At 40.2% G+C, this 18952-nt stretch overlaps 1 protein-coding gene across 1 annotated transcript in view; it reads right to left on the reverse strand.

Annotated features, from left to right (window-relative positions):
- Positions 1–18952, reverse strand: part of atp10b (ATPase phospholipid transporting 10B) — a 119603-nt gene that overhangs the window by 16580 nt on the left and 84071 nt on the right. The window contains exons 6-13 of the mRNA XM_060915285.1: positions 18782–18909; positions 15982–16234; positions 15646–15857; positions 14211–14360; positions 8312–8840; positions 8106–8212; positions 7282–7408; positions 6876–7060 (exon numbers count right to left, since the gene is read on the reverse strand). Coding sequence (XP_060771268.1) covers positions 6876–7060; positions 7282–7408; positions 8106–8212; positions 8312–8840; positions 14211–14360; positions 15646–15857; positions 15982–16234; positions 18782–18909 — 1691 coding nt within the window. The remainder of the gene's footprint in view (positions 1–6875; positions 7061–7281; positions 7409–8105; positions 8213–8311; positions 8841–14210; positions 14361–15645; positions 15858–15981; positions 16235–18781; positions 18910–18952) is intronic.

The raw sequence follows: 18952 nt of genomic DNA on the forward strand, positions 1-18952 counted from the left end.
CAATCTCGTTGTACATAACTTAGACAACTCAGTGCTACACGCCTTGTCGGCTGTCAGCTCATGTACGACTCGATTTCATGGAATAACTGTTAAATGTTTTTTTTTTCTTATCAGTCAAATGAAATCCCCTTTTTTCATTTTACTGCAAATCAGGTTTAAGGTAGCAGTAAAAGAGGTTATTGAAAACAGCAGTGCATTTTCTTGTACTAATCTACATCTTATTTTAACTACAAATTTCATGTACCATTTCTGTAATTTATGTCACACTTTTAAGGTTTTCATTTGATTTACCCTTATACACACTGGCAAAATAAACCCATTTTGCTTTAATGCGAAATTATAAAGCCGTTAATTCCTTGACTGAACAAATACCCTTTAATAATTTTGACTTGAAATAGTTTCTCTGTAAAGCAGTGTGAAACTATATTTAATCATCATTATTATCCCCATTACACCTTGCTATGATTTGCTATCAAATTATAGTAATGGAGCTCGGCTTTGTTTACCATTCACAAGTTGAGGAGTTAGGATTAGTACAATCTATAATACACTCTGCAGCCTAAATTAGACAATGCCTTATTTGCACACAGCAACTACAGTCTATAGCCAACAGTATGTGGACACCTGAGAATCCATCACACCTTCTTCCCCAATCTGTGGCCTCAAAGTCCGAAGCACACAATTGTATAGGATGTCTTTGCACTGTCCTTGTGCACAAAATGAGCTCCATGAAGACATGGTTTTCCAAGGTTGGAGAGGAAGAACTTGAATGTCCTGCACAGAGTCCTGACCAGAACCCCATTGAACACCTTTGGGATGAACTGGAGCACCGACTGCACCCCAGGTCTCTTCACCCAACATGAGTGCCTGATCTCACTAATGCTCTTGTGGCTGAATGAACACAAATCCCTACAGCCATGCCCCAAAATCTAGTGGAAAGTTTTCCCAGAAGAGTGGAGCTTATTATAACAGGAATGGGGGACTAAATCTGGAATGACATGTTCAAAAACCAAATATGTATAGGTGTGATGGTTGGGCATCCACAAATTTTTGGGCATATAGTGTATATTAACATTATACTGTGAATTGCAGCTATGTATGTGATTTCTATATCCATGGTCCATCCATTATCCATAACCAATTATCCTGTGCAGGGTCACAGGCAAGCTGGAGCCTATCCCAGCTGACTATGGGCAAGAGGCAGGGTACACCCTGGACAAGTTGCCAGGTCATTGCAGACAACCACCAATTCACACCTACGGTCAATTTAGAGCCACCAATTAGCCTAACCTGCATGTCTTTGGGGGAAACCAGAGCACCCGGAGGAAACCCACACAGACATGAGGAGAACAAGCAAACTCAACACAGAAAGGCCCCTGTTGGCCACTGGACTTGAACCCAGAACCTTCTTGCTGTGAGGCAGCGACAATACTAACCACTACGCCACCCTGGTGACATGGTGATTATTTTTAATAAAGTGTGACCTAAGTTGGCCATGAGTTGAATTTCTTTAGACTTGGACACAATATACTTAAAAACTTACACACTATTCTATTTTAAAATGAGTGAGATACTGAAAAATCAACTGAATTAGACTTTATGGTCTCAGGAACCTAACTATAGAGATGATCAATAATATTACACCTTATTTCAACCTTAAAGTCATACTGGAGTCTGGAGTCACTACCACTGCATCACAGACAGCAGCTCAATGCATCACCATTAGCAAGTTCTCAATATAAATAGCTTTTTTACGCTTGCTTCCACCAAATAATTAACTGGAGGGCACATATTAAGTATGAAATTCCAGCAACATATTAAATTATGTGCTCAAGTTACATAATGACGACTTTTGTATCTGAGGTGACATGGTGGTTATTTTTTAAATAATTCATGGCCACAAATATTTCGAGGCAACAATATAATGATTCATGACCACAAGATAGTTTATGGCCTTGAAATATGTACAGCTGAGGCCATGCCTTATTTAAAAATAAACACAACGTCAACTCAGAGGCTCGGTACAATTAACCATTTGAGTTGTTATAGGTCTTATTTAGTTTTATAGGTACTGTATTTGCCTAATTGACTGATTCATTGGGTTTATCTAATTCACTTGGTTTAATACTAAATGTCTCAAAACAAATATAAATCAAATCAAAGCCAAGTTACTTCTAGTCAGAGGTGAACAAAGTCCCCAACTTCATTACTTAAGTCAAAGTACAGATGCCACTGGTCAAATGCTACTCCGATACAAGTGAAAGTTGTACAGTCAAATTTTTACTTAAGTTAAAGTACTGAAGTACTTGCTTTTAAAAATACTTAAGTATTAAAAGTACATTTTCTGTCAACGCATTGTTGTATTATTGTCACAACACTTACAAAACCTAATGCTGTTACCAAAGAGAGAAATGTGAATTCACAAAATGAACGCATGCTATGCATCATGGTGGTTTAACGTGAAACTCCACCTGACATGCTAACAAACGCTTTTCAAACTTGAACTCATATTGGGTAGCTAACGCTACTAGAAAAGAAAGATTTCTACATTCTGTTTATTTGGCAAGATTATGCTAAAACATATTTCTGAAAGGACTTCAGATAAGTTAACATTATTCATGTTAGCGTAACTCCATTTTTACATGCTAACTAACAGTGTCCAAGTTAACTAGCTATGTGTTAACGTTAGCCGTGGACAAGGCTACGGCAACTTGGTGGGCAAATCCATAGAAAGTCATTTGACTAACCAGACTGCATAGCTATTGCAACGTTATTGCTAGCTCTAAAAGCACAGACAACTTCATTGCAAGCTTTCTCTTGGAGCAAAACATTTATATACCTCAAGATGCTTCTGTGAAGTGGTTCGTTTTCAGCAAACAAAGCAAACATTTAAACGAAATGAATCTTTAATCCTTTTAGAAAACTGAAACATGGGTTCATGGGCCATGGGTGTGTGTTCCCCAGAAAAACTGCCTCCTTCCATTCTGCCATCAACTGATTGTGTTCAAATAATGCTGCCAAGAAATCATTTAACTTTATTCAGTCTATGGATGTGACATGACCCTAGTGATTACTGATCGGCTGTCTCAGTGTCACCTGCAAAAAACTATCACATTTTAGAAAAAAAAAAAGAAAAAAAAAACATCTACTTTCAAAGCCACTTCATAGTAACGAGTAACGAGAACCTTGATAGAAATGTAGTGGAGTGAAAAGTATGATATTTGCCTTTCAAATGTAGTGAAGTTAAAGTCATAAGTTTCCAAAAAAAAAAAAAAATAGTCAAGTAAAGTACAGATACTCAAAAAGTGTATTTAAGTACAGCACTCAAGTAAATGTACTTTGTTACTGTCCACCTCTGCTTCTAGTTGAAAATCCAATAAAACTGTCAAGTCAAAGTCCCTCTCATGTCATAATCTGGTCTTCCCAGGCAGTCTGCCATCCCAGTACTAACCAACTCTTTAAGACGTATGGGTGTGACGCCGATCTCCGTTTCAGTAGCCCTCAGCGTCTCGCCTATACAGCTAGGGTTACAGTGGGGGGCTAGTCCTCTAGTAACCGTGAGAGTTTGTCTGCCCACTCATATCTGTATTGCAGCGTGTCTTGCCAGACAATAGTAGGTACCATTTTCATGATGGTCTTTGGTATGACCTGACCATGAGTAGAACTTGCGATCGAGAGGCGGACACGCTAGCCACTAAGCCAACTCATGGTCTAATAAAACTGTGCCTTTAATAAAAAGCACTGTTAATATGATACAAAATGTTTAGAATTTTACCGTCGTGTAACTCTTTTGGGTTCTATGGTTGGAACGTTCTCGAATAAATAAATATAACACAATGATTGTACAGTGGGCCAAATATTTGAATAGTTGGACTATGTTCATACAAAAAATCGTAATTAATTAATTTACTTACGTCAATAAGAGGAAAGATATTGGAAGTGTTTATTAGATCTCGCCTGGTATGTGGAGTACAAGCTTGGCTTCCAAAAGAAGGACAGATAAGGAAGATGGAAGCGTGTTGGTTTGAATGTTTGAGAAGTATGGTGAAAGGTGGGTGGAAAAGATGTATTTTGGAAGAGGGAGAATACCAATTTGGGTACTCCAATGATGACATACAGAACATTGTGAAAACCACCTCTCTGCGGAAGTTCATCTATGCACAACATCTGAGGTATATAGAAGAAGAAGAAGAAGAAGAAAGAAGATATTGGACACATTTGCTGACCTGAAAACTCCACATACGTAAAAAAAACCCTGATGCTTGCCAAACCTACCAGAAAATATTATTGTGACCCATGGATAAAGATATCTGAAATACTACCCTTATTGATTAGACAAGTCAAGAAGTTGACACAGTCAAATTTGGAGTTTGCGAAGTTAGTTCATCGTCAAAGTAACTTGCCTCACTTGCTTCAATAAGGTTTATGGAGGAACCCACAGGACAGGACAGGATTTGCATTAATTAATCAATTAATCAATTTATTCATTCATTCATTCATTCATTCATTCATGCTAGCAGCACTGGCACAAATTGTTACTCTCACTCAGGATCTTTCTACTTTCTTCTTCTTACATTTTTAGGACACTATTTCTCCCTCAGTTTTCAACCAGTCATCACCAGATTTCACATGAAGAATATCTCTGGGCTGAATTACGTTGCTATCACTTTTGGTGCTGATCCAGATCACCAAACTGGAATGATCCATGAAAAATGGGATTTTTTTCAATCACATATGACTCTATCAATTTTCATGATTTTGTCCAGGGTGTAAACCCCCCCAGTCAGCTGGGATAGGCTCTAGCTTGCCTGTGACCCTGCACAGTATAAGCGGTTACAGATAATGGATGGCTGGATGGAATTTTCGTGATTTTTTTCAATCAGTTTTTTTTTTATTTTGTTTAGGGTGGCAGGGCACAACTTTTCCTTGACTTTCAATTGACAAAGGTCAGGTAGCGCAAATTACTGTGACTTTAGTCACAGTCTATCTATTTCTTCTTCTTCTTCTTCTTCTTCTTCTTCTTCTTCTTCTTCTTCCGTTGCCTGGGACGGAGTTCACCGGGGGTGAGGTATTGTTTTCGGTTGGGTTTCTTTGTTTGTTTGTTTGTTTTTTTGTTAATGATGTTACAGGAAAACAGCTGGACCAATCTTCATGAGACTTTCAGGATAGATGGGCATTGGTCTCAATTAGAACCTCCAAAATATTGGGGGTCATCCGGTCAAGGTCAAAGTTTTTGTGCCTACTGCTTCATATAGAGGTGGTAGCCACTATGTCATCGTGCTGTAAGAATGTAAGAGTGTAACAATCGCGCAGTACGGTGTGAGAGCAGTAAGGTGTATTCCGATTGGCTGAGAGCAGTACGGTGTGTTCTGACTGGCTGAGAGCAGCAGAAAATCAGAATCAGAACAATGTTTATTGGCCAAGTATGTTCACACACAAGGTCAAAAATCAAAGTCAAGGTCACCAAAAAGGTCAAAATCGTTTTTTCGTGATATCTTCCTTCATATTCATCATAAGTGCTACCGGGCGAGGTTTGTTTTTCCTGGCAACACTTATTATTATTATTATTATTATTATTATGTTTTTGGGACACTATTTTCCCCTCAGTTTTCAACCAATCATCACCAAATTTCACATGAAGAATACTTATGGGCTGAATTACGTTGCTATGACTTTTGGTGCTGATCTGGATCACTGATCTGGAATGATCCATGGAAACGGGATTTTTTTTTCAATCACTTATAACTCTGTAAATTTTCATGATTTTTTCAATCAGTTTTTTTTTTTTTTTTTAATTTTGTTCAGGGTGACAGGGAGCAACTTTTCCTCACTAAGCATCATTCTCTATCTCTTACCATTCTGGATCTATAGGGTACAGTGACCAGATGTCCCGGTTTGTAACAGCTAGCATAAATTACTGTGACTTTAGTCACAGTCTCTATCGATTTAATTACTTTTTTAAATTTATTTCATTTGTTTATTGTTTTTTTTTTTAATGGAAGGGGTCTCTGCCTAGTCTCTGTTTCATTCTGTTATATTTCCATTGCTTTAACTAGATCCTATTTCGTGAATGCTAGTAGTCTAAGTACATTTAGATTTGGGAAAATATGCAGATGATACAACTTGTGGGAAATTATTCAAGCTAGCATAGCATATCAATTTTACATTAGTTTATTCTTGACCAAAATCACAATAGTTTGTGTTTGCCATTTTTGTCAATAGTGATCCAGTAAAACATTACACTCATTAGATACTGTTTCAACGATGTTATTTCTTTTCTTGTTTATTGCTTGCTCAAAGCCTAGCTGCAGCACCCCACTAAACAAATATAACAGGAGCAGAATAAGATTCAGTGTGAAGGAAGCTCTCTCTTCTCCTCCTCAGCACTGTAGAAATAGGATTACAACGCAGTCAAACAAGCCTTTCACATTTTGAAAATTTACTTCCGACCTACTCTCTCAAAATAGAGATTGGGAATGGAGACAAATGCATAAAGAAGCAGCATGCCTGTCAGCTCACTGCCTTATTTGAGGCAATGTCATAAATGTTCAGTGGTGGATTTCATGGAGATCAAGCCCTGAGGGCTGAGAGTGATGAAAAGTATCACCTGCCCCAGTTAAATTCAATACAACCCCTCACTCAGGACTCCCACTTCCAGCACACAGAACCATTTTTTGTCTATGCCTCTTTCTGAGGGAGTGATGCACCTTGTTTGCGTACAGAGTAACAGGATCGACACTGGATGGATGGAGCACTCAGAGGCTTAGAAGCACTCTTACAATATCTAAAACATGGCTGCACTGAGCCGCCTAATACGCTTTAATGGTCAATCGATACAGACACAACTGGGATCAAAGGGATGTTGAGGTTAGCACCTTGTTCGCCATTTTAAAAGTGAACACCAGGTCATTCTGGTCCAGCAGCTTGCAGGAGTAGGCAATGTTGACAGCTGTCTCAAGTTTGTCCCCAGTCAGCACCCATACTTTGGTTCCTGCCTCTCTCAAGGCCTGGATGGTTTCTGGAACATTTTCTTGAAGGCGGTCCTCAATTCCAGTGGCCCCTGTTTGTAAATATATTTCATGTTTAACAAACTTAAAGTGCACAATTGTGAATATCTTATATGTTTTGACTTTGGTTTGGTTATATACAAATCCATAATCATATAGATCCAAAGGTAAATCCTTACTTGACACCAAACAGCGTTTGTGTCACCATTATACATATAACATGTAAAAAGAAATGACTGATTATTTCTTTAATTATTGTTATCTTTCAATTTACCCAGCAGTGTGAAGTTGTTTTCCATGTATGCTGCAGTGTCCCTGAGTAGCTCTTCTTTCTTCTCTATGGCTGACATAGCGTCTTGTCTCCTAACTAACCAGTTCTTATAGGCCTGTTCACTTACAACCTTAAAGAGTAAAAATTGAGAGATTAGATGAGAGAGAAAATGAACAACATTGAAAGGCAGAGACAACGTACATCCTGAAGATCGTTTTTGAAATCACTCAATACTAGGAGCGTTATGATCTGAAAGTTTCAAGATATGATAACCTAGTCAAGACACAAAACAGATGAGAACTTCTGGAGTAAGGAACTTGAGTGGGTAAAAAAAAAAAAGATTAGGCGGTAATACATGTCTTCTTCATCCCATAGCCAGCAAGGGCCATAGGGGCACCACTGATGACATTTTAACAGTCCATCATTGGTGTGTCTAGGGCATTTAAACTTGGTGGAGCCCATCCCTCGCCAAGCTTGATCAATGGGCAATTTAGAGTAGCCAGTTAACCTAAGCTGCATGTCTTTGGACTGTGGGGGAAACCAGAGCACCCCCACACAGACACGGGGAGAACATACAAACTCCACACAGAAAGGCCCTTGTCAGCTGATGGGCTCAAGCCCAAAACCTTCTTGTTGTGAGGCGACAGTGCTAACCACTACACCACCGTGCCACCCGGGTAATACATGTACATGCATTTTAATCTCTATTTCAAAAAAGTCAACAGTGAGGTAACTGTCTGATCATACACTGTGATGGGCCATTAAACCATGACACCCTAACAACCCTACTCAATATGTAATACAAATGAAATAATGGCATACTTCACCTTTCTTGCGAAACACAAGGTCCGTAAACCATCCGCTGCATACATGTCAAGGTCTTTCTGAGTTTTGTACACAATATTTCTATTCTCACTTTTCAGGTGTGATTTGTCTAGGGAAATTAAAGCAAGAAAGAAATGTGTTGTTATGGTTTCTTTGTGCACCATGTACTGATTAATGATGGCTGGCAGAACCTGCCTTTGGATTCTACCTTCAAAGGAATTCTGCAGTCGCTCCATAATGCCAGAGTCTGCACCCTTAGTATACAATATAATCTCTTTGGTTTCAGGATGACGCACAATTATGGACATCCTCCTCCGGGTTGAATCAAAGGCCAAGACATCTAGCACGTCAAACTTCAGCAGCGTTCCTTGAGGCAGCTGGACAGTTACATGATCAGGTGTCCGCTCCTTTAAGGTGAAACCGTAAGCCTTGGCTGCATGCACTAGCGCTGCTTCGTCTGGACTCTGGGCCTCATAACAAACATCCTCAATCACAGATAGATTGCTTCCTGCCCGGGCCCGCCCCCAACTGTTCCTGCCTTCATTACGGCTCTCCATAGAACCATAAAAACTGGGGACATCATGGACAGGAGAATCCATGGGGTCAGTGGGTAAAGGCTCAGAGAAAGTGCTTCTCTTGCCTATGACCCGCTTCCCAAGAGATGCAATTTGACTCAACAGGCTCTCCATACACTCGAGTGAACTGCTGGAGTGGGAAGAGAAACGTTGCCGTTTGGCCTGGAAGACAAAAATGACATTTACATTCTAGTATTCTGAAATTATCTGGCAAGAATGAAAATAAAATAGAAACTATTTAAATTTGATGGTGATTTCTATGGAGCCACAATGGTGACATCCATACTTAATAAAAAACAGTGCATGGCCACAATTTAATAATGTGAGGGAATGAGATAGTAATGCATGACCACAACTTAGTAAGGCATGGAAATGATAAAATTATGTCATCGGAATGAGATAATTAAGTCATGGCCACAACTTAGCAATATGTGGGAATGAAATAATTAAGGGCAGTTACATGTTAATAAGGCCTAGTGGTTAGCGTGTCTGCCTCTTGACCGGGAGATCTCGAGTTCTACTCGCGGTCAGGTCATACCAAAGAGCATCATAAAAATGGTACCTACTACCATCTGGCAAGGCACACTGCAATACAGATGCGAGTGGGGAAGTCAAACTCTCGCAGTTACCAGAGGACTAGCCCCCCCCACTGTAACCCTAACTGTATAGGCGAGAGGCCGAGGACTATCGAAACGGAGGTCGGTGCCGCACCTATACACCTTTAAGAGTTGGTTAGTACTGAGACAGGAGACTGCCTGGGAAGACCAGATTCTGGTGTGAGAGGGACTTTGACATGTTAATAGGACATAAGCATTGTGCTGTGGCCTCAAATTGGAGTCTCATCTCATCTCTTATTATCTGTAGCCACTTTATCCTGTTCTACAGGATCGCAGGCAAGCTGGAGCCTATCCCAGCTGACTACAGGCGAAAGGCGGGGTACACCCTGGACAAGTCACCAGGTCATCACAGGGCTGACACATAGACACAGACAACCATTCACACTCACATTCACACCTACGATCAATTTAGAGTCACCAGTTAACCTAACCTGCATGTCTTTGGACTGTGGGGGAAACCGGAGCACCTGGAGGAAACCCACACGGACATGGGGAGAACATGCAAACTCCTCACAGAAAGGCTCTCGCCGGCCACGGGGCTCGAACCCGGACCTTCTTGCTGTGAGGCGACAGTGCTAACCACTACACCACCGTGCCGCCCCTCAAATTGGAGTGTTAGTATTTTATGGTAACCACCAAGGGTATTGGGAAAAATGCTATCTGTCTTGTTTCTATCTGGTTAATTAAGTCAAGTCAATTTGATTTGTATAGCACTTTTAACAATAGGCATTGTCGCAAAGCAGCTTTAAAGAAAAATATACATTTTAAACATTAATTAATCCCCAATGAGCAAGGCTGTGGCAACAGTGGCAAGAAAAAACTCCCTCAGATGACACGAGGAAGAAGCCTCGAGAGGAACCAGACTCAAAAGGGAACCCTTCCTCATTTGGGTGATAACAGCATGATTATAAATAGCTTACTTCTATAACAGTGTCCTATATAGTCACAAAATACAACTGTGTAACCAGGAAATTCATTATAGTTTTAACATGAAGTCTATTTTGTTGACATAATCAGCTGTTCATTGATGGAGACTTGAGAGCAAAACTGTTCATAACAACTGCAGTCCTAAAGTTATCAAGGCAATTGTAGTCCTCAGCCATCGTAGGAAAACTGTTTGTATTAATTGTCCAAGGCCATCTTCTAAGTGTATTTTTAGGCTGTCTATATGGTGCCATCCTCCACAGGAGCAAAGTGATGAGAACTCCAGCCAGACGTAGAGCAACAAAATTAAGATGTGCACACCACTAAATTTTAAATGCGCATTAAAAAAAAATTAATTATTGGGCTTTTGTATTCACAAAATAGAATATTCATTCAACTAAAACACTATTTTCTATTTAAGTGCAACGTATTAAACAATAGCCATTTCATTGTAAGTTCTATAATTTGCTGTGATTAGTTAAAATATATTATTTATTCATGAAAAGGTGTGGCGGCACGGTGGTGTAGTGGTTAGCGCTGTTGCCTCACAGCAAGAAGGTCCTGGGTTCAAGCCCCGGGGCCGGCGAGGGCCTTTCTGTGCGGAGTTTGCATGTTCTCCCCGTGTCCGCGTGGGTTTCCTCCGGGTGCGCCGGTTTCCCCCACAGTCCAAAGACATGCAGGTTAGGTTAACTGGTGACTCTAAATTGACCGTAGGTGTGAATGGTTGTCTGTGTCTATGTGTCAGCCCTGTGATGACCTGGCGACTTGTCCAGGGTGTACCCCGCCTTTCGCCCGTAGTCAGCTGGGATAGGCTCCAGCTTGCCTGCGACCCTGTAGAAGGATAAAGTGGCTAGAGATAATGAGATGAGATGAAAAGGTGTCTAGTCTATTATTCTTTAATATGAAGTCACTACACTGTAACAATTCTGAAAATTATATAAGGAAAATAAAGTCTTCAATGAAGATATAACTTAAATTTTGATGCTGATAAAAAAGTGCTGTTTCATTAGGGATTCAATATAACTTCATATTAACAATAAAGTGGAGCTTTTACCATTACCACATCTCATTCCCTTGCATTAGTAAATCACATCCACAAGTTAATTAAATTGTTCCTTTGCATGATATAATAGTGACCACAGCTTAATTATCTTATTCTCTCATGTTACTAAATAGTGACCACAACTTAATTATCTCACTCTCTTGTGTTACTAAATAGTGACTATAGCCTAATTATCTTATTCTCTCGTGTTACTAGATAGTGAACACAGCTTAATTATCTCATTCTCTCATGTTACTAAATAGTGAGCACAACCTAATTATCTCACTCTATTGTGTTACCAAATAATGACCACAGCTTAATTATCTCATTCTCTCGTGTTACTAAATAGTGACCACAACTTAATTATCTCACTCTCTTGTGTTACTAAATAGTGACTATAGCCTAATTATCTTATTCTCTCGTGTTACTAGATAGTGAACACAGCTTAATTATCTCATTCTCTCATGTTACTAAATAGTGAGCACAACCTAATTATCTCACTCTATTGTGTTACCAAATAATGACCACAGCTTAATTATCTCATTCTCTCGTGTTACTAAATAGTGACCACAACTTAATTATCTCATTCTCTTGTGTTACTAAATAGTGACCACAGCTTAATTATTCTGTTCCTCATCTCATCTCATTATCTCTAGCCGCTTTATCCTGTTCTACAGGGTCGCAGGCAAGCTGGAGCCTATCCCAGCTGACTACAGGCGAAAGGCGGGGTACACCCTGGACAAGTCGCCAGGTCATCACAGGGCTGACACATAGACACAGACAACCATTCACACTCACATTCACACCTACGGTCAATTTAGAGTCACCAGTTAACCTAACCTGCATGTCTTTGGACTGTGGGGGAAACCGGCGCACCCGGAGGAAACCCACACAGACACGGGGAGAACATGCAAACTCCACACAGAAAGGCCCTCGCCGGCCACGGGGCTCGAACCCGGACCTTCTTGCTGTGAGGCGACAGCGCTAACCACTACACCACCATGCCGCCCTATTCCGTTCCTTTGCATGATAAAATAATGACCACAGCTTAATTATCTCTTTCTCGCGTGTTACTAAATGGTGACCACAACTTAGTTATCTCATTCTCTTGTGTTACTAAAGTGAACACAGCTTAATTATCTCATTCTCTCGTGTTACTAAATAGTGAGCACAACCTAATTATCTCACTCTCTTAAGTTACTGAATAGTAACTGCAGCTTAATTATCTCATTCTCTCGTGTTACTAAATAGCAACCACAGCTTACTCATCTCTATCGCTCGTGTTACTAAATAGTGACCACAGCTAAATTATTCAGTTCCCTTGCATGATAAAATAGTGACCACAACTTAATTATCTCATTCTCTCGTGTTACTAGTGACCACAGCTTAATTATCTCGATCGCTCATGTTACTAAATCGTGACCACAGCTTAATTATCTCATTCTCTCGTGTTGCTAAATGGTGACCACAGCTTAATTATCTCAATTGCTCGTGCTACTAAATAGTGACCACAGCTTAATTATCTCGATCGCTCATGTTACTAAATCGTGACCACAGCTTAATTATCTCATTCTCTCGTGTTGCTAAATGGCAACCACAGCTTACTTATCTCAATTGCTCGTGCTACTAAATAGTGACCACAGCTTAATTATCTCGATCGCTCATGTTACTAAATCGTGACCACAGCTTAATTATCTCATTCTCTCGTGTTACTAAATGGTGACCACAACCTAATTATCTCACTCTCTTATGTTACTAAATAATAACTGCAGCTTAATTATCTCATTCTCTCGTGTTACTAAATGGCAACCACAGCTTACTTATCTCAATTGCTCGTGCTACTAAATAGTGACCACAGCTTAATTATTCAGATCCTTTGCATGATAAAATAGTGACTACAACTTAATTATCTCATTCTCTCGTGTTACTAAATAGTGACCGCAGCTTAATTATCTCAATCCCTTGTGTTACTAAATAGTGACCACAGCTTAATTATTCAGTTCCTTTGCATGATAAAATAGTGACCACAACTTAATTATCTCATTCTCTCATGTGACTAAATAGTGACCACAGCTTAAATAGCCCATTCTCTTGTGTTACTAAATAGTGACCACAACTTAATTATCTTGTTCCCTCACAATATTAAGTTGTGACCACAACTTAATCATCTCGTTCCTTTGCATTATTAAATAGTGACCACAACTTAATTATCTTGCATTATTAATAGTGACCACAGCTTAAATAATTTTATTCTCTCATGCAAGTAGTGAGCATGACCTAATTGTCTCTTTCTCATACACTAATAAGTCAGAAATTATTTTCATTAAGTAAGGATGTCACCAGTGGAGCTCTGCATATTTTAAGTTGGGAACAAGTTGATAATTATTTGGCAGCCTGGATTTTAACACATCGACCTTAAATCTGTCACTGTTGTTAAAATATGGCTTCTCAGCGTCCCCCATGGCAAAATTACCTTTCTGTACCACTGCTAATCAAATTAATTAGAGCCAGCCTTGTTCCCTCTTTGAATCTTATTAAAGACAAAGTGCTGTGGTGTGGGTTTCTTAAGATCAATTTAGAAAAAGACGAAGAATGAATGAGCTTTGTCAGAGAATAACCTCTGGCCTAAGAGGAGAAAGTTCTAAGAGCAAACAATGAGAACAGATCTATTGCTGCTTGTATGTGCATAAATATCCTGATTTTTCACAACAGCTCTGAGCTGTTTCAAAGTAGGTAGAGTAGGATTAGTCATACAGGTCATAATAATATCTGGGAGGCAGCAGTGTTGGAGACACATATACTCTGCTTCCAGGAGGAGTCACTGTGCATGGTGCCCTATTAGTTCTATTATTTTGACATCAAAGATGTTTTTGTGCTGTGACTCAGTTCATGAGAGCATAGTGCCGTCCTTTGCAGTAGCGGCAAGGTTAACACGACCACTTCTCTTACCCTTTGTCTCTGGGCTGCTTTTGTTGAAACTACTACAGTGTTGCAGATGGCTAAAGCCAGGAAGAACTCCAGGTAGTGTGCATTTTTCCTCCCACACTCAGCATCTTCTACTAGTTGGAGCAGTGTCTGGTCTGGAAGCACCTCAGTTTCCTGTTCAACCAAACAACAAGCCAAAATCTTTAGTGGTGAGCCATGGCACAACACACACACACACACACACACGCTGACATCACCCACCCAAAACATTGTGTCATATGCACCCCTACGGTGGATATATCGTAAAATGGAATGAGAGGAAGGTGTGTTGGCATGGGGGAGGCTGTGGGAAAGAGTGGTGGGCTATAAGATAGCAGTAGGCCATGTTTAATGCACCTCAGCGGGCCCATATGTCAGCGCACAGACATCGAGAGCAATGGAGCCAGCATCCCTCTGTTTCTTTCTCACACCAAACTGGCCAGCCATCTGCGTGCTGGATCTGTCCACTTACATGGACGAGACATTGGCGGTCTGTTTGCTCCTAGTCACCTCATCTCATCTGCACCTGCCACTAACGCTCATATAACCACAGCTCACTGCAGAGCCTCTCCACAGGGTATCCCTACTAAATTTGCTGAAAAAATAGTGTTATTGATTGAGTACCCTGCCATGCGTCACTGGGGAAAGATCTCACCACCAAACAGATAGGTTTAGTTTTGCTGTTCAGGCTATATAAAAATGTATCTAGTCACCTGTGGGGTGTACAAAGCGTCTTTTTTTATTTGATTTTTTTTCTAAACATAAATTATTCTTTTGATCATTTTGTACAGCCCTGTCACTGTAACTTTTTTTTTCTGAACAGTGTGGTACAACATGGTATGGTATCCAATCTCACATTTTGTTGTTATATCTGTTGCTAACTGATTGTATTTACGGGCCTATGCTGAATTCATATTCGGTTACCAAGGTAACAGGGACATATGAATGGAACGAGAAACAGTCAGAAATCCATTGTTTTGGAACTGAAATTGTTTTTCGAACAGGCAGTGATGTCAGAAATCTTTAGTAGTAGTATGTGATAACATTCCCACATGGTACAATGTTTAGCTTTTAAGCTTCTTCTCCAAATCTTGCTGTCTCTTCAGAAAAAAAAAAGAAAACATTCCAGAATTCAGATACTTCAGACTTTGAAGCTCCTCCATTGGTGCTGCTGCTACTGTTGGCATTGTTTACTGTTAGCATTATCAGGCATCAGTAGAAAATAACACCAGCACCTCACAAACTTGAGAGAACTACAACCTTTCCTGGTGCGAATACAAGGAAACAAATACGGATACTTGACTATGATACTGATTGTTCTGGATTCAGCTAAGTAACCATGCCACACCTATATCACACTGTCTGGTGGGAAAGAACAATCCAATGCAAACTCTGAAGCAGATCTGCCAGAAGATCTCACCAGTGGGCTGCTGAAAGCAAGGCTTCCAGTGGTTCCTGCTCTGACCCTTGGCCTTTGAAAGCTGTTCCTGGCAAACGTGTTAGAGTTCATTCTGCCTCCTGATGGGTCTTCCTGAATTTCCTCCAGAGAAAATAGAGAAGGCTGTCTGTACTGTTGGTAAATAACCTCATCACCTTGTTCTGTCACCCCTGCCAGAATGGCCAATCGTGTTGCTGGGGGAAAAAAAACAAGAAAGAACCACATTATCAGCCAGAGTAGGTGATTACTGCATAAAGTGATGTGTCATTGTATTTCTTGGATCCCGCCATAGAACAAGTGGAGTTGCCCTAAACTCACCATTATTCTCATGAGGGTATTCAGTTCCCATTATAGTGCAGCGGCGGAACACCATTTTGTTCTCAGTCAGAGTCCCGGTCTTGTCTGAGAAGACGTATTGGATCTGCCCCAGGTCCTCTGTGATATTAAGAGCACGACACTGGACCCGAGAGTCCTTCTCCTCATCATACAGGTCCAAGTCTTGAGTGATGAAGAACACCTGGCCAATCTTCACCAGCTCGATGGACAGGTAGAGTGAAATTGGGATCATCACCTGGACAGGGAGGTAATTCTTATAATTTTCTACGTGACTGTTTAGCCCAGTGCTGCTGTAACACATGATAGATATTGCGCATTTTGGATGCACAGAAGTATAAATAGATATGATTGTGTACAAAAAAAAGGTTTTGATTGATAACATGCCAAGATTTTCCAACATTGAGAGTTTACTGATGCTATACTGGTAGCTGTCTGGAGTGAAAAATGACAGCCTGGAGAGCTAATCACTTTGCATTTTGAAAGTATTTAAAACAATATCTGTATGTATATATATATATATATATATATATATATATATATATATATATATATATATATACACACACACACACACACACACACACACACGGTTAGCACTGTCGCCTCACAGCAAGAAGGTCCTGGGTTGGATCCCAGCGGCCAGTGAGGGCCTTTCTGTGTGGAGTTTGCATGTTCTGTCTGTGTGGGTGTGCTCCGGTTTTCCCCCAAAGGCATGCAGGTTAGGCTAATTGGTGGCTCTAAATTTACTGTAGGTGTGAATGGTTGTCTGTTTCTATGTGTTAGCCTGGCGACTTGTCCAGGGTGTATCCCGCCTCTTGCCCATAGTCAGCTGGGATAGGCTCCAGCTTGCCTGTGACCCTGTAGAACAGGATAAAGCGGCTAGAGATGATGAGATTATATATATATATATATATATATATATATATATATATATATATATATATATATATATATTTTTTTTTACTGGAGCAATTATTTTGTTTATCACGGTTGACTCAAATGGGTTCAGGCCATTAGTTCCCGTGTACCATTTGAATGAGGCATTCAAAAATTGAAAAGAAAGTTGTCTGTGTCATATAAATAATATTCTAAATTATTATACATACAGGACACTTTTTCGATGGAATAAAACCATGTATTCTATTCCCTTCTAGCGGGTTTCATTCATTTGGTTTGATAGCATGGAATATTGTTAGCATATCGCTTACCCTACGTGTATTACGCCACTGTACCCAATGGAGAATGAACGTGCAATATTGTTACAATATATTGCACATTGTCAAGACAACATGACGGAGCTGATGTGAATACCCAATGACAAAACTTTTATGATGCGCATATGCAGAACCATTTCTTTGTCCACCGGGAAAGAGAAAGACAAGGCTAATCCAGTGCTACTGCTAGGATTCAAAAGTCAAGGAGTCCCATATATGTTTTCGTACGTACATTGGGGAGTGCCTGTTAAAGAGCACACTCTGTCTAGGCCATCGGCATAGTGAGGTAGGGTGGCCAGTTCCTTTCCTCACCGCCTTTAACTTCCCCAGTGTTTCCACCAGGTCCCCATTCACTGCTGGGTGGACAGGAGGTGAGCCCCAGATCACCGTCCGAGGCAAGGCTTGAACCGGGGACCGTTCGCTTGGCAGTCGAGCACTCTAACCACTTGGCCACCTCGCCCCTGCTAGGATTAGCTATGCTATATGTAAGCACTAAATAAATAAAAAAACTGAAAAATGAAATTAAAGACGTGCTGAAGACCTGAAAGGCTACCAGAACTTCACTATATATTCTTCACGCATATTTACAAAGGAAAAACATACCAATGGACATCAAGAAACTGGAAAAGAGACACGTCGGAGATGTAAAACTTCCGTGCTAGAGAGCGACTGTGACAGTTTGTAAACAAACATGGCCATCAGGTTTGCTTCGTTAAATATGGAAGATTTTGAGTGAATTTTGGCTGCCAGGTTGCTCTGTGACCTGGCGACTTGTCCAGGGTGTACCCCGCCTTTTGCCCATAGTCAGCTGGGATAGGCTCCAGCTTGCCTGCGACCCTGTAGAAGGATAAAGCGGCTAGAGATAATGAGATGAGATGAGATGAGATGAGGTTGCTCTGTTGTGTGTAGCCGTCGATGTTGATTTTAAAAGTAATTAAGTAAATTACATCGGGAAATTAATACTTCAGTCTGAGTGAAAAATACTGTGGTGAGTGTGTGTGTAAGAAGAGTCTGGAGACAGAAATCTTAGTTTCTCAGTTTTTAGCCTGTGCTACTAGCTCTTGATAGCACTGGCTTGACTGCACTAGCATTGGCCTTCACTAACACTACTGCTGAACGCTACACTGGCTGGAAGATGACTGCACTGCCATGCTTATGAACGCTACAGCAGCTGGAAGGTGACTTCACTGCTGTGCTAACAGCGCTAACTCGCAGGTAAACTAGTGTTAGCCTTCGCTAACACTACTGCTCAATGCTACACCAGCTGGAAGGTCGACTGAACTGCCGCACTAACAACACCAACTCACGGATTAGTTAGCATTGGCCTTCAGGTTTGCTGATATGAAGAGAGCGTATAATAATAATAATAATAATAATAATTGCGTATAATAATAATAATAATTGTGTATAACGTATAATAATAATAATAATAATAATAATAATAATAATAATAATAATAATCTTCAACTCGTTCAATATCATGTTACCTTAATGGAATATATCTGATATACCACTCAAAGCCAGCCAATATTATTTAAACATATCAAATGCAATATTGTCTTCTATACCTGCAGTAGGATAATCATGGTGAAGAACATGTAGAGCCCTGCCTGCAATGGATTGATAAAACTCCCATCACTTTCTGGGATAAAGTAGATCGGGATATTACGGAAAGACTCCAACCAATGGATATGACCTATAAGAACAAAAGAGAAAATTAGAAATTGAAAGACATTAAT

Source organism: Neoarius graeffei, chromosome 2 (assembly GCF_027579695.1).
Source record: "Neoarius graeffei isolate fNeoGra1 chromosome 2, fNeoGra1.pri, whole genome shotgun sequence".
In the NCBI taxonomy this organism is placed as follows: Eukaryota; Metazoa; Chordata; class Actinopteri; order Siluriformes; family Ariidae; genus Neoarius; species Neoarius graeffei.